General features: G+C 36.8%; 1 protein-coding gene across 1 annotated transcript; it reads left to right on the top strand.

Annotated features, from left to right (window-relative positions):
* Positions 1-25,130, top strand: LOC110454790 (inactive hydroxysteroid dehydrogenase-like protein 1). The gene is made up of 9 exons (XM_021504497.1): positions 1-211; positions 10,400-10,522; positions 11,976-12,086; positions 13,792-13,850; positions 14,969-15,013; positions 15,485-15,519; positions 15,812-15,893; positions 17,979-18,206; positions 23,140-25,130. The coding sequence occupies exons 1-9, from the start codon at positions 1-3 to the stop codon at positions 23,287-23,289; spliced, it is 1,044 nt and encodes a 347-aa protein (XP_021360172.1). The 3' UTR covers positions 23,290-25,130.
* The last annotated feature ends 2,829 nt before the right edge of the window (positions 25,131-27,959 follow it).

Below are 27,959 nucleotides of genomic sequence, written 5' to 3'. Positions count from 1 at the left end.
ATGGCGGCAGTTGACAGTTTCGAATATTTATTTCATGAAATATCCATGGTTTGTCGGTCTACTAGGGATTCACTGGCCTTGATCGGTGGCTTGTATGCCTCACGGAAGACGTTACAGTTTATTTATTGTGTACTAAAGGCGGGGAATGACCATTTACTAAGTAAATTGTCACGGTGGAGTAATCTGAAGAGGCGATTTGGCCAATGGGCCGGTAAGCTTGATGTGCAATATCTTGTAGTATTGCGTTAGCATCGATTTTATGTTGAACGTTGGAAAACGATCTATTTCTGTGTATACAGTATGTTAATTATGTAAAATCTAATGGTTGGACTAAGTACGTTCCAATATATTTATCATGCGGCTGCAGCGTTACTATAACCACGGCGCATTATGCTGTTATGTCAACCGGCCGGTTGGGCACAACCCTCATTCTGTTCATTTGAGTAACAGTTACATTTTACAGTAACACTTTTAAGAAATTGAGGATAAAATGATATTTAAAACATGTCAAGAACTTTAAAACATTATCAGAAAAAGAAAGCATAATTTTTCAACATAGCCAGTACACAAACAATAATAATCCATATAGGTCCTACTGTATGACTAGTATTTCTTTTTTAACTGATTTGTAGAGCCTCATAAAAATGAAAAATAAATTGACTCGTTTCATAAAGATCTTTATGTGTAAATATGCCTATTATATAAAACTGGCGCGTCAATTTACACAATACAATCCAGTACTACCCAATACAAGTATCGATTTACCCAATACTATCCAATATAAAGTTAAATGTACCCAATACAAGTAACGATGCTGTGCGGACCCGGGTATTTTTTGACAAGATCGTTGTTATTTGGAAATCCTTGATTCAATCTTTTTCATTTCAAAATGTTTCATTGTACAAACAAAGATAAATACAATTATTTTAGAAGAAATATAAAAATACATGTATTAACAGATGGACCTGACAACAAGCTTAGCCTATATACATGTAAGTCTTTTCCTATAGATACCGGTATCCAATTATTTTTATTTCATTAATACATTGTATATTGAAGTTATGGGTGGAATATAGGACAATAACAAAAAACAATGATTTATTTACTATAATGAACGAACACATATACTCACTCACTTTCATGCTACCATTCGTAATCGTACGACAGCTTCTTTCCCTCTCCAGGAGATGATTTACAATATCCATGAGTTAAACAGCACCGTTTATTTAGCCTTTCTCGATATTAAAAAGGTCTTCGACACTGTTTGGCACGCAGGGCTTATGGCAAAAGTAAAAGATCTTGGAGTCAATGGACAACTCTTCCAATATATTCGCGAGTCTTACACCCATATGGTGAGCGCTGTAACATGGCAGGGAACGACGTCACCTTGGTTTCCTGTTGAGTCAGGGGTTCGACAAGGAGGAGTGCTGTCCACATTTCTGTACCAAACATTTATCGATTCCCCTCTTTGCAAGTTAGAGAATAGTATAAGCTTGGTGCTAAAGTCCAATGCTTATTAACTGGAAATCTGACGTTAGCTGACGACATATCCTTGATCACAGCTTTCACTTCAATTTAGCTTCTGAACATTTGCTATGTCGTGAGTGGAAATTTGTATTTAATCACTCAAAGTGTAAAACTGTTGTTATTGGAATTACATCCCAGGGCAGCCTGATGCTAGTTGGATGCTTGGACCTGTCACTATTGAGACCACCTCCTCTCAAGTTCATCTAGGAACTATTGTAAGCTCACAAATGTCTAACGCTGAACGCATCCAGGCTGCGTGTGACAAAGGGAGAAAGACGCTTCAATTCTATATAGATGTGAGCACCGGGTTCAACTCCGTAATACCGACCTCGCGAAACTTAGTCGCTTTCAACATTACGCTGCTAAGGTCATTCTTGGAGCAGATCGTCCTGCCAGGTCAGATATTGTTGAGCCTGTACTTGGTTTGATTAGAATTTCTGCAGCTATTGATAAGAGGAAGCTAATATTTCTGGTAAAGCTTGTTCTGATGGAGCAGTCTCTCTTAACGAAGCAGATCTTCACAAGAAGACTATCTTCTTAGTCATTTGCAAACAGAAAATGTTAGAAGTGTTCGTGAAAGAGGGTTTGTTCCGGATATTGTGCAGATAACCTACAAATATAACCTGTTGTCTTACTTTGATGCACACCTTCGTAACTACACGTTCCCCTCTAAGTTTCAGTGGAAGGGAAAAGTGAGAAATTCCATAATGGCTACAGAAAACCTGACCCTAAAAGATCGACTAAGAAACAACCGTGATTTTGATATATATTAAGGAACTGTCACTCCTCCTACAACCCGTATATTATGTTGCACGTGGCAAAATCTAACAGAGACATAGAAGCACGGTGACGTGATATCCCACTATTGCTGTACGTGCGAGTACACCAGCGAACTCCGGGCTCATTTTCTACAGATGATCCTGTATAAGTTTGGATTGAATGTGTTCAATTACATTGATCAACATGACAATGCTACCTTTGTTCACAATTTATTAGGTGCAAAACCAGGTCCCCAATTTCAGGATGATACAACACGAAAACTGTTTCTGATGCATGCAGCATACTTTGTCGTGCGCGCTTCGCGAACTCAAGGGAATGGAATGATTTAAGAAACCATGACTAAGACTTTTACTCGCGTTCGCGAGGATACAATTGTTTAGCTGAGCCCTACTGCAGCATTTTCTGTCCTTTTTGTAATTTTTGCTTTTTTTCTTGTACACAAATATCTCCTTTTTGGAGGAAATAAAGTTTGATGATGATTGTTATTACAAACAAAGATAAACACAACTAGAAATTGTTGGCTAACAATTTGACGGGCTTTTCACTGTAAGGACTGATTTGGCCTCATAGCTACTTACGAGTTACTTCCCTTACACCAGTAGTAAAAGTCGTCGTATCATGAGTGTTCCTTGTATATAAAATGTATGCTTATTTGCCTCTACAGTGAATGACCATTAATTCTATTACGACCTACATATAATTTAACAACGAGGGTTATTTATTATAAAAATGATTATTGAAAGCTCAACATGGCTTTTATCTAATTGTATAAAAAAAATCTGAACATGAACCAATCTGAGAAAGTTTATGTAATTACTTGTGATTTCTTTTGTAAAATCGATTGAAATCATTAAGTTACACATCTGTATACCCACCTATTTCATTTAGACAGCAGTGTAGACATCATCCGATCATACGTACAGAGAAACAGGATTTGTAACATAAAATGATAAATGCAATTTGCAAGATATAGAAGACGAGTTCCATTTTATTTTGATTTGTCCATTTTATAGCGATTTGAGGCACAGATTAATTAAAAAATACTATCACAAAAAAAAAAAACCAATTTTTAAATTGATACCAAGTATAAATAATGTTAGAGAGCTATCCAATTTAGGTAAATATTAATATTTGGCATTCAAGAGGCATTAATTATAGGTTTTATATATTGTGGTGTTTCATAACTGTAATGTGTTAATTAAGTATTTTTATGTTCACATTATTGAACGGTGTTTTATGTATACTGTGATGTCACTCTCCTGTCTATATACTTATTATGTTTAGATAATGTTATATGTGTATGTACCTATACGCCTAAGGGCTTTTGGTTAATAAAGAATGAATGAATGAAGGTAGGGATTATGTCCACATGTGATGTGATTGATATGTATTTAGGTGTGGCTATGGCCACGTGTCATCTGAACCAGTTTCACACCTGACCATTGACTAACAGGTGATGCATGCTTGCTACAAATAACAATAACTTCTGTATTTCTTTGACTTCTTTCTAAATTATAGTAAATCATTCCCCCCATAATTTACTTCATAAATAATGAAATTCATTTTTCTAAATTTTATCCGATATGATAACGATAAATTATTGTATATGATTTCCTTGGTAATTGATATAATTACTTCATAAATGATGAAATATATCTTGCTATAATTTTTCCAATGTAACAACGATAAATTATTGTATATCATTCCCGTCATAATTTACTTCATAAATAATAAAAATACATTTACAAGTGTGCCTGATTAAGATCTACATATATTTAACTTAAATTGTATACTTATATGGTATATCAGTTTTATTGGGTGTTTACTTTCTGTATTGGGTAGTATTGGGTTGTATTAATATTGGGTAAATATTGGGTAAATATTGGGTAAATCGGCGCTTGTATTGGGTAAATCGGCGCTTGTATTGGGTTGTATTGGGTAAATCGACACGTTTGTATTGGGTTGTATTGGGTAAATCGACAGACCCTACATAATTACTAAAACAGTTAATATCCTGTAAACAGTAGTACATTAAGGGATCCAAGATAAAGATGACTGAGCATGGCCAATGGCCATGTTGTATGCTTGATAAAAGACTCGCAGGTATCACCTCCAAGTCTTTTATTGAGTACAAGGGTTTGCAAGTATGTATGAGGTTTAAGCATGATGCTCAAATCAAGCTGTTTATCAGCAGATTTCGAAGTAAAACTAATTATACATAATTTAAATTAAGAAAAAAATATGCATATGTTTAAAATTTCTCACTTTAATCAAAAGACTAAATTGAAACAAACACATGAAAAACCTTATGTTCCTTTCATAATATGGATGTTAAAATCATTGAAAATCTCAAATATGTATGATATGAATATATTTGAAGAATATCTGAATAAAGTGGAAGTGGGTTTTGAGTCTGATTTTAAAGAGGAGCAAGTAGAGACAACGCTTACATTGAATCCTATGACATAGAGCAGGGTTGGATATTACTAGTGAACACTTAAGGGGAAAACCTATTAACAACAAACAAGTGTGTTTTTACGTACTATGTACAGTGTGTCTAGTCATTAACATTTAACTATAGGGTATGACTGGACACTTCTTTAATTTCTTATAAAATATCCATCAAAGGTCTATAAATTGAATCAAACAGACCTTAAATGAACATTTCAGATACTCCCAGGGCTGTACCAACGGTGGTCTTGTACCCCCTATTCCCATACCTTAAATGAATATTTCAGATACTCACAGGGCTGTACCAACGGTGGTCATGTACCCCCTATTCCCATACCTTAAATGAACATTTCAGATACTCCCAGATCTGTACCAACGGTGGTCATGTACCCCCTATTCCCATACCTTAAATGAACATTTCAGATACTCCCAGGGCTGTACCAACGGTGGTCGTGTACCCCCTATTCCCATACCTTTAATGAACATTTCAGATACTCCCAGGGCTGTACCTACGGTGGTGGTGTACCCCCTATTCCCATACCTTAAATGAACATTTCAGATACTCCAAGGGTGTGTACCAATGGTTGTCTTGTACCCCCTACTCAATTCCCATACCTTAAATGAACATTTCAGATACTCACAGGGCTGTACCAACGGTGGTCATGTACCCCCTATTCCCATACCTTAAATGAACATTTCAGATACTCACAGGGCTGTACCAACGGTGGTCGTGTACCCCCTATTCACATACCTTAAATGAACATTTCAGATACTCCAAGGGCTGTACCAACGGTGGTCGTGTACCCCCTATTCACATACCTTAAATGAACATTTCAGATACTCCCAGGTCTGTACCAACGGTGGTGGTGTACCCCCTATTCCCATACCTTAAAAGAACATTTCAGATACTCCCAGGGCTGTACCAACGGTGGGGGTGTACCCCCTATTCCCATACCTTAAATGAACATATCAGATACTCCAAGGGCTATACCAACGGTGGTCGTGTACCCCCTATTCCCATACCTTTAATGAACATTTCAGATACTCCCAGGGCTGTACCTACGGTGGTGGTGTACCCCCTATTCCCATACCTTAAAAGAACATTTCAGATACTCCCAGGGCTGTACCAACGGTGGGGGTGTACCCCCTATTCCCATACCTTAAATGAACATATCAGATACTCCAAGGGCTGTACCAACGGTGGGCGTGTACCCCCTATTCCCATACCTTAAATGAACATTTCAGATACTCACAGGGCTGTACCAACGGTGGTCATGTACCCCCTATTCCCATACCTTAAATGAACATATCAGATACTCCAAGGGCTGTACCAACGGTGGTCGTGTAATCCCTATTCCCATGCCTTTAATGAACATTTTAGATACTCCCAGGGCTGTACCAACGGTGGTCGTGTACCCCCTATTCACATACCTTAAATGAACATTTCAGATACTCCAAGGGCTGTACCAACGGTGGTCGTGTACCCCCATTCCCATACCTTAAATGAACATTTTAGATACTCACAGGGCTGTACCAACGGTGGTCGTGTTCCCCCTATTCCCATAACTTAAATGAACATTTCAGATACTCCCAAGGCTGTACCAATGGTGGTCGTGTACCCCCTATTCCCATACCTTAAATGAACATTTCAGATACTCCAAGGGTGTGTACCAATGGTTGTCTTGTAGCCCCTACTCAATTCCCATACCTTAAATGAACATTTTAGATACTCACAGGGCTGTACCAACGGTGGTCGTGTTCCCCCTATTCCCATAACTTAAATGAACATTTCAGATACTCCCAAGGCTGTACCAATGGTGGTCGTGTACCCCCTATTCACATACCTTAAATGAACATTTCAGATACTCCCAGATCTGTACCAACGGTGGTCATGTACCCCCTATTCCCATACCTTAAATGAACATATCAGATACTCCAAGGGCTATACCAACGGTGGTCGTGTACCCCCTATTCCCATTCCTTAAATGAACATTTCAGATACTCCAAGGGCTGTACCAACGGTGGTCGTGTACCCCCTATTCCCATACCTTAAATGAACATTTCAGATACTCCCAGGGCTGTACCAACGGTGGTGGTGTACCCCCTATTCCCGTATCTTAAATGAACATTTCAGATACTCCCAGGGCTGTACCAACGGTGGTCGTGTAATCCCTATTCCCATACCTTTAATGAACATTTTAGATACTCCCAGGGCTGTACCAACGGTGGTCGTGTACCCCCTATTCCCATACCTTAAATGAACATTTCAGATACTCCCAGGGCTATACCAACGGTGGTGGTGTACCCCCTATTCCATACCTTAAATGAACATTTCAGATACTCCCAGGGCTGTACCAGATACTCCCAGGGCTGTACCAACGGTGGTCGTGTACCCCCTATTCACATACCTTAAATGAACATTTCAGATACTCCCAGGTCTGTACCAACGGTGGTCGTGTACCCCCTCTTCCCATACCTTAAATGAACATTTCAGATACTCCCAGGGCTGTACCAACGGTGGTCGTGTACCCCCTATTCCCATACCTTAAATGAACATTTCAGATACTCTCAGGGCTGTACCAGATACATCAAGGGCTGTACCAACGATGTCGTGTACCCCCTATTCCCATTCCTTCAATGAACATTTCAGATACTCACAGGGCTGTACCAACGGTGGTCGTGTACCCCCTATTCCCAAGTGTAGTTTAATTGATGTTTATAATAATCTTTAGTCCCTTAATTTAATAATAAAAGATAATCCATCGGTCGTGTACCCCCTATTCCCATAACTTAAATGAACATTTCAGATACTCTCAGGGCTGTACCAGATACATCAAGGGCTGTACCACCGATGTCGTGTACCCCCTATTCCCATTCCTTAAATGAACATTTCAGATACTCTCAGGGCTGTACCAGATACATCAAGGGCTGTACCAACGATGTCGTGGACCCCCTATTCCCATTCCTTCAATGAAAATTTCAGATACTCACAGGGCTGTACCAACGGTGGTCGTGTACCCCCTATTCCCATTCCTTCAATGAACATTTCAGATACTCACAGGGCTGTACCAACGGTGGTCGTGTACCCCCTATTCCCAAGTGTAGTTTAATGGATGTTTATGATAATCTTTAATCCCTTAATATAATTTAATAATAAAAGATAATCCATCGGTCGTGTACCCCCTATTCCCATTCCTTAAATGAACATTTCATATACTCCCAGGGCTGTACCAACGGTGGTGGTGTACCCCCTTTTCCCATACCTTAAATGAACATTTCAGATACTCTCAGGGCTGTACCAGATACATCAAGGTCTGTACCAACGATGTCGTGTACCCCCTATTCCCATTCCTTCAATGAACATTTCAGATACTCACAGGGCTGTACCAACGGTGGTCGTGTAATCCCTATTCCCATACCTTTAATGAACATTTTAGATACTCCCAGGGCTGTACCAATGGTGGTCGTGTACCCCCTATTCCCAAGTGTAGTTTAATGGATGTTTATGATAATCTTTAATCCCTTAATATAATTTAATAATAAAAGATAATCCATCGGTCGTGTACCCCCTATTCCCATATCTTAAACGAACATTTCAGATACTCCCAGGGCTGCACCAACGGTGATCGTGTACCCCCTATTCCCAAGTGTAGTTTAATGGATGTTTATGATAATCTTTAATCCCTTAATATAATTTAATAATAAAAGATAATCCATCGGTCGTGTACCCCCTATTCCCATTCCTTCAATGAAAATTTCAGATACTCACAGGGCTGTACCAACGGTGGTCGTGTACCCCCTATTCCCAAGTGTAGTTTAATTGATGTTTATAATAATCTTTAGTCCCTTAATTTAATAATAAAAGATAATCCATCGGTCGTGTACCCCCTATTCCCATACCTCAAATGAACATTTCAGATACTCCCAGTGCTGTACCAGATACTCCCAGGGCTGTACCAACAATGGTCGTGTCCCCCCTATTCCCATATCTTAAATGAACATTTCAGATTCTCCAAGGGCTCTACCAACGGTGGTCGTGTACCCCCTATTCACATACCTTAAATGAACATTTCAGATACTCCCAGTGCTGTACCAGATACTCCCAGGGCTGTACCAACGGTGGTCGTGTACCCCCTATTCCCATATCTTAAACGAACATTTCAGATACTCCCAGGGCTGTACCAACGGTGATCGTGTACCCCCTATTCCCAAGTGTAGTTTAATTGATGTTTATAATAATCTTTAGTCCCTTAATTTAATAATAAAAGATAATCCATCATAAATGTGTTAAAAACTGGTATTGTTGGTATGACCAAAATTGTTTAGACTGTAAAGACACACCCCTGGTTTCGCTATGATGATGCGCGATGCTTCAGCAAGTCTGGTTGTAGTAATTTAAAGGCAGCGAACTTGACTCAAGTCTTTTTTTACCAAGTTTTATTATTACAAAATAGGTCAACAGTGAGTGATGTATTCAATAACTGCCGAACATCTCTTAAATGTCATCAATGGTAAATAAATGTCATGCTTATTGTAAATATTATCAACTGGCAAATTATTATCTCTTTGCGTTTTCTTGTTTCATAAATGCACATTCATTGTCATAAGTTGTGAGGTTTCCTTTTATAAGCTCGCCTGTTAGAAGAACAGAGAGCTATAGCGTTACCCCCAGCGTCAGCATCAGCGTGAAAATGTTAAAGTTTTACCTGCAAGTTATTTAGTTCATTAAATATGTGTACCAGGATGCTGATATTTGGCATGGAGGTTCCTGTGGGGTATACTTTTGGTGTAGTGAAGTAAAAATTAACAAATAATTGCACACTCATTTTTTTTTTACCTGTTTTGTACTTTCCTTTTTTTACATCAACATTAAAGTTTTACCTACTAGTTATTTAGACGCTTGTCGGTCATTAAATATGTGTACTATAATTAATGCTGATATTTGGCATTGAGGTTCCTGTATGATATTGATGAAGTGAAATTAAAATTTATAAATAATTTGAAGTTTTTGAAATTTTCCACCTGTTTTGTACTTAACTTTTTTGAAGCACATCAAAGTTAAAGTTTTAACTCCAAGTTATTTAGACGTTTGTCATTCATTAGATATGTGTACTAGGATGCTGATATTTGTGCAGTAAAATATTGATGAAGTGACGGAAAAATTAAAACATAATTTCAATTGTTTTACACTTTTGACCTGTTTTGAACTTTAGATTTTTACAAACAACTATTTATATACGATAAAATTTTAAACAGGCGAGCATTTGATGGCTTTGACACCATCTCTGGTATGGACACTCACTGGCTTAGCGCTCACTTCCTGTATATATGCAAAATGCTGATGAGTTGACATGCACATAACACACCAACAATATAAGAATAAATGTGATTTAAAAATTATGTTCAGTAACTGCCTCCGGTTCAGTAATACCCAACTCCGTTCTAAATGTCATTTCGAAGGCAAATCTTACCACTGGTAGCATTAAACAATTAACTCTTTATTTCCTAGTATGCACAGCAGTATGATCAAAATTAGTAGTCAAAACTTGTTTTCTACTGGCAGAGCTTGATCCGATTGGAATTTGGATGAGCCAAGTGTGGCCTCATGCTAATGAGTAGTCTCCCTTCATTTTGTTTCTAGTGGTTACAGGAAGCAGTGAAGGAATTGGACGAGCCTATGCACGAGAGTTAGCCGGCCGTGGCCTCAACATCATCCTGATCAGCAAAAAAGAGAATCGCTTATACAGGACAGCCAAAGACATAGGTAGTTGTCTAATTCTCTGTTTAGTGTGTGTTCGGCTGCCATTTCATATTATACTTCCAAGTATTCTATTAATAGTCCTAGCTAGGTTGTAAAAAATGTAGTAGGTTTTTTCATGCAGGTGGCTTAAGAAAGAACCTGAACCTAACTGAAATTTTCTGTATACCAAAGGTATGTTAAGAAATATTTAAAATTCATTTGTAGTATCAAAAAGATTCAAATCAAGTTTGTTTCGAAATTGTAAATATCCTATACTCAGCTGATCAAATTGACAATTCAATAATTAATACAAAGAAATGACATCACACTTCAGAACAACAGCCAGTATTGAGTAAGTTACTGAATATAATTTAATATTTGTTTAATTCTTTGTCAGAAGTTCCTTCTCAGAACTTGCAGTGAACTGGGATGTCACAGGGTGCATATATGTGGGATTAAAATAATAGGATCTATCATTTCTACCAGGGCCCGTATTCATTAAACCGTTCTCTTGCTCAAGTATGGAATTTGTGCCCAACCCGAATTTCTTGTTCTATTTATAAATTCATAAACAAATCTTACTTTTTCAATGATTGGAAAAACATTGAAGAGACTTAAAGCTGAAAACTGTTTTCAATGATTACATTTGACTGTTTGATCAATTGAGACTATTTAAGCGAGTTACAAGAGTGTAGGTTTGAGCACAGAATCCAAGCTTGAGCATGAGAACGGTTTCATGAATATGGGCCCTGGTGTATACAAGATTTTTTAGATGCAGCGTGAGGCTCGTCTCAGGGACCTTTTCTGTCTACATCACAGGTGTCTATTAATTCCACATAGTCGCACCCTGTCACATCCAGTGGTTATATTTCCCCCACAATTTAGTACTTTTGTAAAAAAAAAAAAAAAAAAAAAAAATCCAGGCTGTAATGATGGTCCCAATGTGTTGTTCCATCATCCACTAGGGGTATAGTGTGACAAAATAGATGACGCAACCTTAGCTATACAAAGCTATGATCTGGTGCTGTTGTAGAGACAGGAGTGGTGATGTGTTCACATTAAACCTGTATATGTTCCAAAATCTCAGATCACGTTTTATCAAAAGCTATTATTGGAAAAAAACATCTGTGTTTAAAGCCGTTCAGTTATTGAATGTCCATAATATTAAAGAATTGTGTATACTAGGAAAATTCATTTATGAGGCAAACAAATTAAGGGTATTATAATGGAATATGATTCTCTGTTCATTGTCCATGATTTGTGTATAATATGTATTGTATACTGATTCCCTAACAACAATAGTAATGCACCTGTGAAGCATGTGAGATTTAATTCTTCTCTCCACACTTCTACATATGCAAAATAAATAATGCGTTTTATGTGGGACACCCCTGTACACTGATATCTACACACACTGTAGTGTGTCACTTTACAGAACTGTTTCTGTTTCACACTTAATTCCTTTTTGTGTTTTCAGAGGAAAAATATGGAGTACAAACCTGTGCTTTGGGAATCAACTTTAATGAAGGACAGGAAATTTACCAGGAAATATGGGAAGCAATCAAAGACAAAGAAATTGGAATACTAGGTATATTTAAGCAATGAACTGTTTTTGTATGGTATTTATGATCTATTTGAATATAATGACACAGCTTTGAAAGCAACCAAATCATAATGCGCTAGCTCGCATTATGAGTTGTTTGCTTGCAAAGCTGTGTCATTCAAATAGATCATAAATACCATACAAAAACAGTTCAATACTTATATTTACGTTTTCTCTGCCTCTTATGTTCTTTTTTAACTTATAATTTATATGTAAAATTAAATATGCCCGCCTTATCGACAGTCCACACAATTTCGTTCAATAGTTTGAACAGCGTATTGTCGCGTGCTGATTGGCAAACAAAGTAGTACCTTGAAATTTGAACAAACACTTCAATTTTATCCCGCAATTCAGTATCAATACAATTGCGTATGATATGTCTATAGGATGATTTAAGTTTATTAATAGAACTCTTAGCTGAAAGTTAGATTTGAAATTGTTTCGATTTTTCCACGGAACAAATTTCGCGCATGGACAAATACAGTGAACACTGTAAATCCGACCTTGCCCTCCACGAGGGAGTTATTTTTGGAATTTAATTCAAACTTTTCTCTTTGCTCATTTTGTGAAGAATCCAGGCGTGAATTTATTTGTTGATTGTATGGGAACCTGACAACAGTCGGTAGATTCTATAACAGCCTCGTTATTTGACATGTCGTCAGAAACTGAGGAACCGTGGATGCGAGACGCGTGAAACTGATAGCGTTTGAAGTGAGTGATCTTGCGACGGAGCACAGGTTCGTTACAAATGTCTGAAATGTTTATGTGTGCTGTGACTCATATCAGTAGGTCTGTAACATATGTGTCAGTAGGTCTATAGAATATGTGTATTTCAGACATTTGTAACGAACCCCTGTTGATCAGTGCAGTGTAACAGACAATATTTCTGATAAATTGCATGAGCATTAAAATCGTTCCCATTGCTGGCATTGGTGATTTCAACCGATGTGCATTTTGTACGATATTGCAGACCTTGGTCTTGTTTTCGTTATAATAAAAGTGTTTTTTATTTTATTTTTTATTTTGTACATAAATTTACAATGACATTGTCAAATTTCACAATGCCCAGCGATATTTCAGCAGCCGTCATGTTTATTTATATTGGATATTGTAGTTTCGGTCAGTGTTGTATTAATACGCTAAGAATTGTGTCTAGTGATGCATGGTAATTAAAGTCCCATCAACGACACAGCTTTCAAAGAGGCTATATAGTGACAATCCCATGCAAATGTAAATATAATATATATGTACACCTCAATCAATGGTGTTGTGATTTCATTGGAGTAGCAGATAGAGCAGGTTTGTCAAAAAAAAACTATCAAATTTCACAAAAAATATACAGCCTGTAGTGTATTTATCACATCACTATGATAGGGTTTCTTTGGTGTCTGTAATTAACAACGTCTATTTATTTCATGTACTGTGTAAGTGGTTTGTAGTACTTTTAACAGTATTTTTGATTTCATGTACTGTGTAATTGGTTTGTAGAACTTAAAACAGTATTTTCATATGCAAAATTACCTGTACTTAATCCTGACTATAAGCTCCCTGAGCCTCTTTAGACATTATGCTTACAGGTTAAGCTTGAAACATGTAGTTTAATGTATACAACCGGTATAGCTGATACATATTTAATGGCTATAGAGACATATAAAGCAGATCTTAAATGTGTTTGTTTTTTTGTTGACAGTTAATAATGTTGGAGTGATGTATGATTACCCACAGCCATTTCTAGAGGTTCCAACAGAGGTAAAGGAAGTTTTCTTAAAACGTGTCAAGCGCCATATCAATGGTCCCTGTAATATAATAAGAACCAGAATATGAGGATAGCCCCGAGTGTAAGTTAGTATTTTTGGCCAGATTGCAACGGTAAAAGTCAGGCCACATCTGCATTATGGTTAAGAAGATTAGTTTATAGATCACTTACCAAGTAAGTGGCTTATGTATCTAACTTCTTAATATTTGGCTGGTAACTTCTTAAGATTGAGCATGACAAAGTTCGGAATGAAAATGACCTTGACATACTTTCAGGGTCACAGCAGTCAAATATGTCAAAAACATCAAACGACTTCTGAAGAATAATCGAAAGGCATAGAATCATAATATTTGGCTCGTGACTTCTCTCTAAAGTTTGCTAATGAAAAGAACCTCAACCTACTTTCAAGGTCACAGAGGTCAACAACATTTTAAACGATTTGTTCTGTAAAACTGAATGGAATGGATTCATAAGATTTGGCTGGTAGCATCTTGGGATAGAGTCGACAAAGTTTGAGAACGAAAATGACCTTGTCCTTCTAACAAGGTCACAGGGGAAAATATGTAAAACATCTTCAGAAGAAGAATAAAAAAGCATAGAATCATATAATAATATTTGACTGGTAGTTTCAACAGATGGAGTCAACAAAGTTTGCGAATGAAATATCTGTAGTACAGTTTAATATTTAATGAGAATATTTTGCTATGACTGCTTAATTAAACATTCAGGTGAGCGATACATGCCCTCAGGGTCTCTTGTTTTATATTTATTATGCCAATGTATCTAGGGAATTTGGAGTCTCACATACTGATTTTGATTCTTCTTCCCTACAAATAAATAGAGTTATGGCCCTTAGTTCATTTTTGATACAAAAAAATGTCCAAGAATAAATTTCTTGTTTTTTTCCCCTGCATTCGCAAAATGTATCTTAAAAAAGGGTAACATCACATAATAAAAACAGGTACTCCTCTGGTCCATTGTTTGCTGTTCGATTTTGGAAAATATTTCTATTTATGATTATATGGAAAGTGAGAAAATGAAATTTGTATTTAAAATAGAATCCTTGTACCATATAGACCGTAAATTATTAGCTATTACTTCAATATTTCAGATGTTATGGCAGTTGATTAATGTGAATGTAGCCACAGCAACTATGGTGAGTACACTTGGATGCCTCAAAAAGCTTAGGATGATCTGTAGATACAGCAGATAAAGTCTAGTTATTTATTAATAAGTCTTACCGACCCTTCAACACAAGAAGGTCACACAAATCCACATGGTATAGAGTTGATAAAGAGATTGTTGGTTTTGCTAAGAAAGGCACTGAATTAAAAAAAAAACAGGAGCAAATGCAATAACAATTATATCCCAATTATTGGAATGAATTCAGCTGGTCCATTTCGATTTCTGTAAATTAATTTAGCAGTGGACAGGAAAGAAAATCCTGGGTTCTTCTAGGGCCATCACATACATCACCTCAATCAATCATGCAGGTCCACTAGTGTTAGCTGGGGAGTCTGGAAGTCAAAACATAATAATAGTGTCTGTAACAGGATCTAACAGTTAAAAATACTATATATTGTCAACAGTTTAACTTAACTAACCTTTTATCAACATTTTGTTACAGATGACCCATATGATTTTACCACAGATGGTTCAAAGGTAAATTTTCTGTTGTGAAATTTAAAAACAAAGAGTCAAAGTGAGTATTAGGTACCACCAACCATTATTCTGGTATATATGTAAGTACACAGACAGCAATAGAAACGTTACATTTTTGGGTTGTTTTCAGTATTTCTGCAAGCATGCTGATCAGTAACACTTTATCTTTTGTAAAAGAAGTCCTGAAATTGAAGTCAGCACATTTCGACCAAGAAGTATTACAGCAAAGACATCAATGTCAAGATGATTGCAGATGTTCTGTAACTAACAGTACATGTATATATTCTTTCAGATGTAAAGGTGCTGTGGTAATGGTATCAGCAGGCTCCTGTGATAAAATCACGCCACTGACAACTGTGTATTCTGCAACCAAGGTAACTAAGACAAGGTCCATTTTTAAAAGTGTGAACAAATACCTTAAATTGAAAAGGTTAAGTATTCAAGCTCAGTTCAACGCGATTCAGTCATCAACAAATACCTTAGATTGAAAAGGTTAAGTATTCAAGCTCGGTTCAGCGTGATTCAGTCATCAACAAATACCTTAGATTGAAAAGGTTAAGTATTCAAGCTCGGTTCAACGTGATTCAGTCATCAATAAAATATTGCAGTAATATATTGAAAACTTGAAATTTTTAAACTTGTTAAAAGAAACATATATTTTTAGTCAGCAATATTTGATGTAGCTATTATGTTTATATTTATTGTAACAAACGAGTAACATGATCACAATGTTGTTACAAATGAGTAACATGATCACAATGTTGTTACAAATGAGTAACATGATCACAATGTTGTTACAAACGAGTAACATGATCACAATGTTGTTACAAACGAGTAACATGATCACAATGTTGTTACAAACGAGTAACATGATCACAATGTTGTTACAAACGAGTAACATGATCACAATGTTGTTACAAACGAGTAACATGATCACAATGTTGTTACAAACGAGTAACATGATCACAATGTTGTTACAAACGAGTAACATGATCACAATGTTGTTACAAACGAGTAACATGATCACAATGTTGTTACAAACGAGTAACATGATCACAATGTTGTTACAAACGAGTAACATGATCACAATGTTGTTACAAACGAGTAACATGATCACAATGTTGTTACAAACGAGTAACATGATCACAATGTTGTTACAAACGAGTAACATGATCACAATGTTGTTACAAACGAGTAACATGATCACAATGTTGTTACAAACGAGTAACATGATCACAATGTTGTTACAAACGAGTAACATGATCACAATGTTGTTACAAACGAGTAACATGATCACAATGTTGTTACAAACGAGTAACATGATCACAATGTTGTTACAAACGAGTAACATGATCACAATGTTGTTACAAACGAGTAACATGATCACAATGTTGTTACAAACGAGTAACATGATCACAATGTTGTTACAAACGAGTAACATGATCACAATGTTGTTACAAACGAGTAACATGATCACAATGTTGTTACAAACGAGTAACATGATCACAATGTTGTTACAAACGAGTAACATGATCACAATGTTGTTACAAACGAGTAACATGATCACAATGTTGTTACAAACGAGTAACATGATCACAATGTTGTTACAAACGAGTAACATGATCACAATGTTGTTACAAACGAGTAACATGATCACAATGTTGTTACAAACGAGTAACATGATCACAATGTTGTTACAAACGAGTAACATGATCACAATGTTGTTACAAACGAGTAACATGATCACAATGTTGTTACAAACGAGTAACATGATCACAATGTTGTTACAAACGAGTAACATGATCACAATGTTGTTACAAACGAGTAACATGATCACAATGTTGTTACAAACGAGTAACATGATCACAATGTTGTTACAAACGAGTAACATGATCACAATGTTGTTACAAACGAGTAACATGATCACAATGTTGTTACAAACGAGTAACATGATCACAATGTTGTTACAAACGAGTAACATGATCACAATGTTGTTACAAACGAGTAACATGATCACAATGTTGTTACAAACGAGTAACATGATCACAATGTTGTTACAAACGAGTAACATGATCACAATGTTGTTACAAACGAGTAACATGATCACAATGTTGTTACAAACGAGTAACATGATCACAATGTTGTTACAAACGAGTAACATGATCACAATGTTGTTACAAACGAGTAACATGATCACAATGTTGTTACAAACGAGTAACATGATCACAATGTTGTTACAAACGAGTAACATGATCACAATGTTGTTACAAACGAGTAACATGATCACAATGTTGTTACAAACGAGTAACATGATCACAATGTTGTTACAAACGAGTAACGTGATCACAATGTTGTTACAAACGAGTAACATGATCACAATGTTGTTACAAACGAGTAACATGATCACAATAAAGATTTGAACACACATGATTTTGAAGGGTTTCATGTCTCTGTCGTAGAGTTTCCTGGATTACTTTGCCCGAGCCATACAGTACGAGTACAAAGACAAGGGGATCATCGTCCAGTCGTTGATGCCCTTCTATGTGGCCACCAGGATGACACGCTTCAGTGAAACCCTGTCTCGCCCCAGCATCATGATTCCCTCTGCTGCTGATTATGCCCGTCACGCTATCACCACCCTAGGCTATACCAGTCGGACGACAGGATACTGGCCTCATACATTACAGGTATTGTGGTCTTGACTGCACTGGTCATTACAGAATACTTGCTTCTGATATAGGGTAGATGTAGCCCGGTAACCTAGGTAGTGGAGTGATATAAGATAATCAGGAAACTAAAGGTGAAACAGTTGCAGGGGGTAGCCATGACAGTTAACAAATGTCATTCTTGATATATGTACATAGAGGGGAGAGGGGAGAGGGGATCTGTGATAACTATATGTACATAAAGGGTATAGGTGATCTGTGATAACTATATGTACATAGAGGTGATTGGTGATAACTATATGTACATAGAGGGGAGAGGTGATCTGTGATAACTATATATACATAGAGGGGAGAGGGGATCTGTGATAACTATATATACATAGAGGGGAGAGGTGATCTGTGATAACTATATGTACATAGAGGGGAGAGGGGATCTGTGATAACTATAAGTTCATAGAGGGGAGAGGGGATCTGTGATAACTATATGTCCATAGAGGGGAGAGGGGATCTGTGATAACTATAAGTTCATAGAGGGGAGAGGGGATCTGTGATAACTATAAGTTCATAGAGGGGAGAGGGGATCTGTGATAACTATATGTACATAGAGAGGAGAGGGGAGTTGTGATAACTATACGTAAATAGAGGGGATAGGGGATCTGTGATAACTATATGTACATAAAGGGGATAGGGGATCTGTTATAACTATATGTACATAGAGGGGAGAGGGGATCTGTGATAACTATATATATACTTAGAGGTGATCTGTGATAACTAAGTGTACATAGAGGGGAGAGGCGATCTGTGATAACTATATATACATAGAGGGGAGAAGTGATAACTATATGTACATAGAGGTGATCTGTGATAACTATATGTACATCGAGGGGAGAAGTGATAACTATATGTACATAGAGGTGATCTGTGATAACTATATATACATAGAAGGGAGAAGTGATAACTATATGTACATAGAGAGGAGAGGGAATATATGATAACTATATATACATGGAGGGGATAAGTGATAACTATATGTACATAGAGGGAAGAGGGAATCTGTGATAACTATATATACATAGAGGTGATCTATGATAAATATATGTACATAGAGGGGAGAGGGGATCTGTGATAACTATATATACCTAGAGGGGAGAGGGAATCTGTGATAACTATATATACATAGAGGGGAGAAGTGATAACTATATGTACATAGAGGTGATCTGTGATAACTATATATACATAGAAGGGAGAAGTGATAACTATATGTACATAGAGAGGAGAGGGAATATATGATAACTATATATACATGGAGGGGATAAGTGATAACTATATGTACATAGAGGGAAGAGGGAATCTGTGATAACTATATATACATAGAGGTGATCTATGATAAATATATGTACATAGAGGGGAGAGGGGATCTGTGATAACTATATATCATAGAGGGGAGAGGGGAGTTGTGATAACTATATATACATAGAGGTGATCTGTAATAACTATATGTACATAGAGGTGATCTGTGATAACTATATATACATAGAGGGGATCTGTGATAACTATATGTACATCGAGGGGAGAAGTGATAACTATATGTACATCGAGGGGAGAAGTGATAACTATATGTACATCGAGGGGAGAAGTGATAACTATATGTACATAGAGAGGAGAGGGAATATATGATAACTATATATACAGGGAGGGGATAAGTGATAACTATATGTGCATAGAGGGAAGAGGGAATCTGTGATAACTATATATACATAGAGGTGATCGGTGATAACTATATATATACATAGAGGTGATCTGTGATAACTAAGTGTACATAGAGGGGAGATGGGATCTGTGATAACTATATATACATAGAGGGGAGAAGTGATAAATATATGTACATAGAGAGGAGAGGGAATATATGATAACTATATATACAGGGAGGGGATAAGTGATAACTATATGTGCATAGAGGGAAGAGGGAATCTGTGATAACTATATATACATAGAGGTGATCTGTGATAACTATATATACATAGAGGTGATCTATGATAAATATATGTACATAGAGGGGAGAGGGGATCTGTGATAACTATATATACCTAGAGGGGAGAGGGAATCTGTGATAACTATATATACATAGAGGTGATCGGTGATAACTATATATATACATAGAGGTGATCTGTGATAACTAAGTGTACATAGAGGGGAGAGGGGGTCTGTGATAACTATATATACATAGAGGGGAGAGGGAATCTGTGATAACTATATATACATAGAGGTGATCGGTGATAACTATATATATACATAGAGGTGATCTGTGATAACTAAGTGTACATAGAGGGGAGAGGCGATCTGTGATAACTATATGTACATAGAGAGGAGAGGGGAGTTGTGATAACTATACGTAAATAGAGGGGATAGGGGCACTGTGATAACTATATGTACATAAAGGGGATAGGGGGTCTGTGATAACTATATATACATAGAGGGGAGAGGTGATCAGTGATAACTATATGTACATAGAGGGAAGAGGGAATCTGTGATAACTATATATACATAGAGGTGATCGGTGATAACTATATATATACATAGAGGTGATCTGTGATAACTAAGTGTACATAGAGGGGAGATGGGATCTGTGATAACTATATATACATAGAGGGGAGAGGTGATCTGTGATAACTATATATACTTAGAGGGGAGAGGTGATCTGTGATATCTATATGTAAATAGAGGGGAGAGGGGATCTGTGATAACTATATGTACATAAAGGGGATAGGGGATCTGTTATAACTATATGTACATAGAGGGGAGAGGGGATCTGTGATAACTATATGTACATAAAGGGGATAGGGGATCTGTGATAACTTTATGTACATAGAGGGGAGAGGGGATCTGTGATAACTATATGTACATAAAGGGGATAGGGGGTCTGTGATAACTATATATACATAGAGGGGAGAGGTGATCAGTGATAACTATATGTACATAGAGGGAAGAGGGAATCTGTGATAACTATATATACATAGAGGTGATCGGTGATAACTATATATATACATAGAGGAGATCTGTGATAACTAAGTGTACATAGAGGGGAGAGGGGATCTGTAATAACTATATATACATAGAGGGGAGAGGGAATCTGTGATAACTATATATACATAGAGGTGATCTGTAATAACTATATGTACATAGAGGTGATCTGTGATAACTATATATACATAGAGGTGATCTATGATAAATATATGTACATAGAGGGGAGAGGGGATCTGTGATAACTATATGTACATAGAGGAGAGAGGGGATCTGTGATAACTATATGTAAATAGAGGGGAGAGGTGATCTGTGATAACTATATGTAAATAGAGGGGAGAGGTGATCTGTGATAACTATATGTAAATAGAGGGGAGAGGTGATCTGTGATAACTATATATACTTAGAGGGGAGAGGTGATCTGTGATATCTATATGTAGGGAGTTGTGATAACTATATGTAAATAGAGGGGAGAGGTGATCTGTGATAACTATATATACATAGAAGGGAGAAGTGATAACTATATGTACATAGAGAGGAGAGGGAATATATGATAACTATATATACATGGAGGGGATAAGTGATAACTATATGTACATAGAGGGAAGAGGGAATCTGTGATAACTATATATACATAGAGGTGATCGGTGATAACTATATATATACATAGAGGAGATCTGTGATAACTAAGTGTACATAGAGGGGAGATGGGATCTGTGATAACTATATATACATAGAGGGGAGAAGTGATAACTATATGTACATAGAGAGGAGAGGGAATATATGATAACTATATATACATGGAGGGGATAAGTGATAACTATATGTACATAGAGGGAAGAGGGAATCTGTGATAACTATATATACATAGAGGTGATCGGTGATAACTATATATATACATAGAGGTGATCTGTGATAACTAAGTGTACATAGAGGGGAGAGGGGATCTGTGATAACTATATATACATAGAGGTGATCTATGATAAATATATGTACATAGAGGGGAGAGGGGATCTGTGATAACTATATATACATAGAGGGGAGAGGTGATCTGTGATAACTATATATACTTAGAGGGGAGAGGTGATCTGTGATAACTATATGTAAATAGAGGGGAGAGGGGATCTGTGATAACTATTTATACATAGAAGGGAGAGGTGGTCTGTGATAACTATATGTACATAGAGGGGAGAGGTGATACCTATATGTACATAGAGGGGAGAGGTGACCTGAGGTAACCATAGTGTATAGCGAGGAGAGGTGACTTGAAGTAGCCACTATACATAAAGGGGGGAAATGACCAAAGGTAGTCACTTCATACATGGAGGGGAGAGGGGACCTGAGATAATTAAGGACATAGAGGGGAGAGGTGACCTGAGATAATTGAAGGACATAGAGGGGAGAGGTGACCTGAGGTAACCATAGTGTATAGAGAGGAGAGGTGACTTGCAGTAGCCACTATACATAAAGGTGAGAAATGACCAAAGGTAGTCACTACATACATAGAGGGGAGAGGTGACCACCAAAGGTAGTCACTACATAAATAGAGGGGAGAGGTGACCTGAGATAATTAAAGGACATAGAAGGGAAAGTTGACCTGTGGGAACCACAGTTCATAGCGGTGACAGGTGACCTAAGGTATCTACAGTACATAGCGGGGAGAGGTGACCTAAGGTAAGTACATAGAGATGACAGGTGACCTAAGGTATCTACAGTACATAGCTAGTTACATACACAGAAAAGAGATGACCTACTTGAGGTAACCAATTTAAGTACATACAAAGGCATATAGTAATATATTCTGCAAAAACTACTTTCACTGTTTTAGTCTACCTCAGATCTTTGATATTCTGTATATTGTTGTTTTACATCTGGAATGTTGTATGATGTGGCGCTGGACTACATTAATATTATTCATTTGTCCTTATCACAGGGATGGATCATCCAGTGTATTCCTGACAGTCTGTGGATGTGGGGTGCCTCCAGACTTAACTATGCCTTCAAACGTCAGACTGATGAACGCATCAAACGGCGATCTCTACGACTAATGCACAGTGACCAGTCACAAGAATCAGACTCCTGACCAAGTGTTCATGTTATTTAGGAAAAAACTATTTCAACTCTTAATGAAATAATGATTTTAGAAAAGTTGTTATTAATTGAAAGTGCAAATAATTACCAAAGTGCATCTGAAAAAAATTGGTGAATACCATTTTCTGGTATTAAATATTTGGATCTACTCTGATCAGATTTAGGTATACCATTGAAAGTAAATTCAAGTAAACATTAAAAATCATAACCACGGAATTAGATTAAATCCATGATCATAACAAATTAAACATTCTCGAAACTGCAAAAATTGATGATGCACAAAGGTCTTTTAATATTTACTAGAACCAAATGATGCAGCAAAAACTAAACAAAGACAAATCTGTGTATAAGACCTGTTGTGTATCTGTGAAGGGGCTCACACAGATGATCTGTGTATAAGACCTGTTGTGTATCTGTGGAGGGGCTCACACAGATGATCTGTGTATAAGACCTGTTGTGTATCTGTGGAGGGGCTCACACAGATGATCTGTGTATAAGACCTGTTGTGTATCTGTGGAGGGGCTCACACAGATGATCTGTGTATAAGACCTGTTGTGTATCTGTGGAGGGGCTCACACAGATGATCTGTGTATAAGACCTGTTGTGTATCTGTGGAGGGGCTCACACAGATGATCTGTGTATAAGACCTGTTGTGTATCTGTGGAGGGGCTCACACAGATGATCTGTGTATAAGACCTGTTGTGTATCTGTGGAGGGGCTCACACAGATGATCTGTGTATAAGACCTGTTGTGTATCTGTGGAGGGGCTCACACAGATGATCTGTGTATAAGACCTGTTGTGTATCTGTGGAGGGGCTCACACAGATGATCTGTGTATAAGACCTGTTGTGTATCTGTGGAGGGGCTCACACAGATGATCTGTGTATAAGACCTGTTGTGTATCTGTGGAGGGGCTCACACAGATGATCTGTGTATAAGACCTGTTGTGTATCTGTGGAGGGGCTCACACAGATGATCTGTGTATAAGACCTGTTGTGTATCTGTGGAGGGGCTCACACAGATGATCTGTGTATAAGACCTGTTGTGTATCTTTGGAGGGGCTCACACAGATGTGGCACTTCACCACATTGATTTCCATTTTTCAACATGTGATCTAGAGTTGTGTATATTCTCAGTTGTGATTTATATACAGATGTGTGCTTTCCTTGTGTCCTCCTTATTTCTCATGTTGCCAAATAGTGTTCTCCTGTTTTATAACCTTCCAGCGATATATAGTTATGTTTTCATATATAATACCCTAAATACCATACCTAAAATATCATATTAATTGTTTTTGTTTCTCAGTACTTAATTGAACCATTAATGTACATTCTACACTCAACACATGTACAGATGTTTCCATAAAGCTGAAAGTTTCATTAACTCCCCTCTATTGATGAGATGACTTGTATTTTTGTTGAGCTTTAATTTCTATTGGTTAGAGAAGTTGTTGTGTATCATTTTTAACTGTTTCTGTAGCATATTTGTATTTACTCAAACAATTCTTGTTTGCCGCATGATTGCAAATAGGTTGTCAATTTCCAGTTCTGTTTTGTATTGACTGTTTCATTAAAAACAAGTTATTTAAAAGTGAATATCATAATTTTAGTGTAAATTGGGTCAAATTTAACTGAAAGGTTCCTAAACATGCTTGCCTTTGACTCTTCTGTAACCAGCCCCAGAGGTCTTCATCATGCAGTTAGCAGTAACCAAAATTTGTTTGGGCGATAAGTTTTGGTTAATTGTCTTCAGATACAGAAGTATGACTTTAATTAGCACAAAAGTTTTCAGTTTATCCAAGGTCAAGGTCACTGTTGCTATATATAGACAAGAGGCCCAAGGGCCTTAGCGGTCACCTGAGTTATATCATAGGTACCGGTAGCTTTATTTTATTGTTTAGATGTGATGTGGAAATCAGCATGTAAACTAAGAGTGAAAAACAATACTTGTCATGTCATCAAAGGATAAGAATTTGAAGATATTGGTAAATGTTCCCTTTGGGGCCCCGCCCTAGCCCCTGGGGATCAGGCAGGTATCCTAATTTTACAATGTAATACCCTCATTCACCAAAGATGATTCTGACTAAGTTTGAATAATTTTCTGCTGAAAATGGATAAAATATACCCAAAAGTGTTATTTCCCTATATAAACTGTGGTAAACTTTACCCCCTCCCCAAGGGAGAACAGATAGCTCGGGGGTCCTGAGATTTACAATTTAAATAAAGCCCCTGATGATCTTTTTTTATGCACTGAAATTGAATGTAGTACCTCCGAGTCTGGAGAAGAAGATTTTTGAAATATTTGTTTAAATTTCCCTTTGGGGCCCCACCCTGGCCCCAGGGGTTGAGGTAGGAATCCAAATTTTACAAATTGAAACCATCTTCCTCCAAGAATAATTCTCACCGGGTAAAAGTAATTTCCTACAGAATGTTGTCAAAATAATCAAAAGTGTAATTTCCCTATATAAACTATAGTAAACTTTACCCCCTCCCCTAGGGAGAACGAATAGCTCGGGGGTCCTGAAATTTATAATTTGAATAAAGCCCCTGATGATCTTTCTTTTTATAAACTGAAATTGAATGTAGTAGTCTGGAGTAGAAGATTTTTGAAATATTGGTTAATTTTCCCTTTGGGCCTCTGCCCTGGCCCCAGGGGTTGGGGTAGCCTCATCTACCAAGGATGATTCTGACCAAGTTTGAAAAAATTCCATCCACTGGTTCTTGAGAAGAAGTTGAAAATGTAAAAAGTTTACGCAGGAAGGACGACGGACGGAAAGCGATTAGACTAAAAATCATCAACTGATTCAATTTAAACACTTAGCAACTTCAATCTTTCACGGATTTTGGTCAAACTTTATACAAAGGTCAAATATGGGTATACCTCTGACATCCTTGTGTTTCAGGGTTCCAAGGTCAAGGCCATGGTCACTGTTGCTATATATAGAAAAATCATCAACTGATTCAATTTAAACACTTAGCAACTTCATTCTTTCATGGATTTTGGTCAAACTTTATACAAAGGTCAAATATGGGTATACCTCTGACATCCTTGTGTTTCAGGGTTCCAAGGTCAAGGCCATGGTCACTGTTGCTATATATAGAAAAATCATCAACTGATTCAATTTAAACACTTAGCAACTTCATTCTTTCATGGATTTTGGTCAAACTTTATACAAAGGTCAAATATGGGTATACCTCTGACATCCTTGTGTTTCAGGGTTCCAAGGTCAAGGCCATGGTCACTGTTGCTATATATAGAAAAATCATCAACTGATTCAATTTAAACACTTAGCAACTTCATTCTTTCATGGATTTTGGTCAAACTTTATACAAAGGTCAAATATGGGTATACCTCTGACATCCTTGTGTTTCAGGGTTCCAAGGTCAAGGCCATGGTCACTGTTGCTATATATAGAAAAATCATCAACTGATTCAATTTAAACACTTAACAACTTCATTCTTTCATGGATTTTGGTCAAACTTTATATAAAGGTCAAATATGGGTATACCTCTGACATCCTTGTGTTTCAGGATGGTAATAACATACAGAAAAACATATGAATATTAAAATCAACTTATCAACTTTAAGTGTAGTACCTTGTGTGTGTGCATGTTTCAAGGTATCAAGATCAAAGTGGTTGTAACTTTTTAAAGAACACTGAAGCTAATTTCACATGGCAGCAGGGGCATTTATGTCTTACAGTCATTTTCTAGTGGTTTTTTTTTTAAGTTTATTGAAAAAGTATTCCTCATTTAATTCCTATTCACCAGTTGGATTTTAGCACTAGTTTAACACACAGTACTAATGGGGGTTGGAATGGTATGTGGTGAAATCAGACATATAAAAATCAACCTGATTGAGCCAAGCCTAATTGGCTCAATGGGATATCACTTCCTTCATTTTTCTTTTATCTTATAAATCTTTGTTGAGACTTTGTACCGGGATGATGTCTTGCCGTAAAAGGAATGAAGAGTATTAGGATCTGTAACAACAGGTTAATTTGGGGATATTTGAATTAGCAGTATTCTGTCATAAAACAATATCTCCTTATTGTGTTATGGGTCAGCACGCTGAACATAAATGTCATCACACACAGCCACGGTTTTGTACCTGTTTTGTTTTTAAATGATTCACTGCTCAGATTGTTACGTTGACTTAATTCATTTTATAATGCTTCTCATTAATACACAAGATCTTTCATTGCTCCTTTTAGATAACATTAGATTTTATTTTATTTTTATGTCTGAAGTGCTTATTATCAATACAATTAATTTGACACTCTTGCATGTGTAGCACATGTTTTTTAAGAGTTTTACATTCTGATTTCATTGAATAGTAAAATTGTACCCAGGTAATCTTCCAAAATGTAATAGATACATGTACATGATCATATTACCTGCTTATAGAATGAAATGTAGTTGTGATAGTTGTTTTGGGAACTAATGAATGCTTCAATATTAAATGGTTAAGAAACTCGTTTTTCTTTAGACTTTTGAAGAACTACATCCTGATAAGTAGACTTGATGTTGAAAGCATGTAGCTGTAAGTATCACGTGCTGTAATTCAGTAAAATATTCTGTTCTGAATCAGTAACACTGGCAGAATTGACATAATGCTGTCACATTTATATATCAAGTGTATTGGAGAGACATCCATGTTGAC

Source organism: Mizuhopecten yessoensis, unplaced genomic scaffold, assembly GCF_002113885.1.
Source record: "Mizuhopecten yessoensis strain PY_sf001 unplaced genomic scaffold, ASM211388v2 scaffold8065, whole genome shotgun sequence".
Taxonomy (NCBI): domain Eukaryota; kingdom Metazoa; phylum Mollusca; class Bivalvia; order Pectinida; family Pectinidae; genus Mizuhopecten; species Mizuhopecten yessoensis.
Note: the sequence above shows the minus strand (reverse complement) of the source record. Positions and strands in the feature narration are given on the sequence as shown.

Bases quoted from the DNA above. Each gene is read 5' to 3' on its own strand.
- LOC110454790 (XM_021504497.1), top strand. From the start codon at position 1: ATGGCGGCAGTTGACAGTTTCGAATATTTATTTCATGAAATATCCATG. The intron at 10,523-11,975 runs GTAGTTGTCTAA...TTGTGTTTTCAG, and splicing joins CAGGACAGCCAAAGACATAG to AGGAAAAATATGGAGTACAA. The intron at 15,520-15,811 runs GTAAATTTTCTG...ATATTCTTTCAG, and splicing joins TTACCACAGATGGTTCAAAG to ATGTAAAGGTGCTGTGGTAA.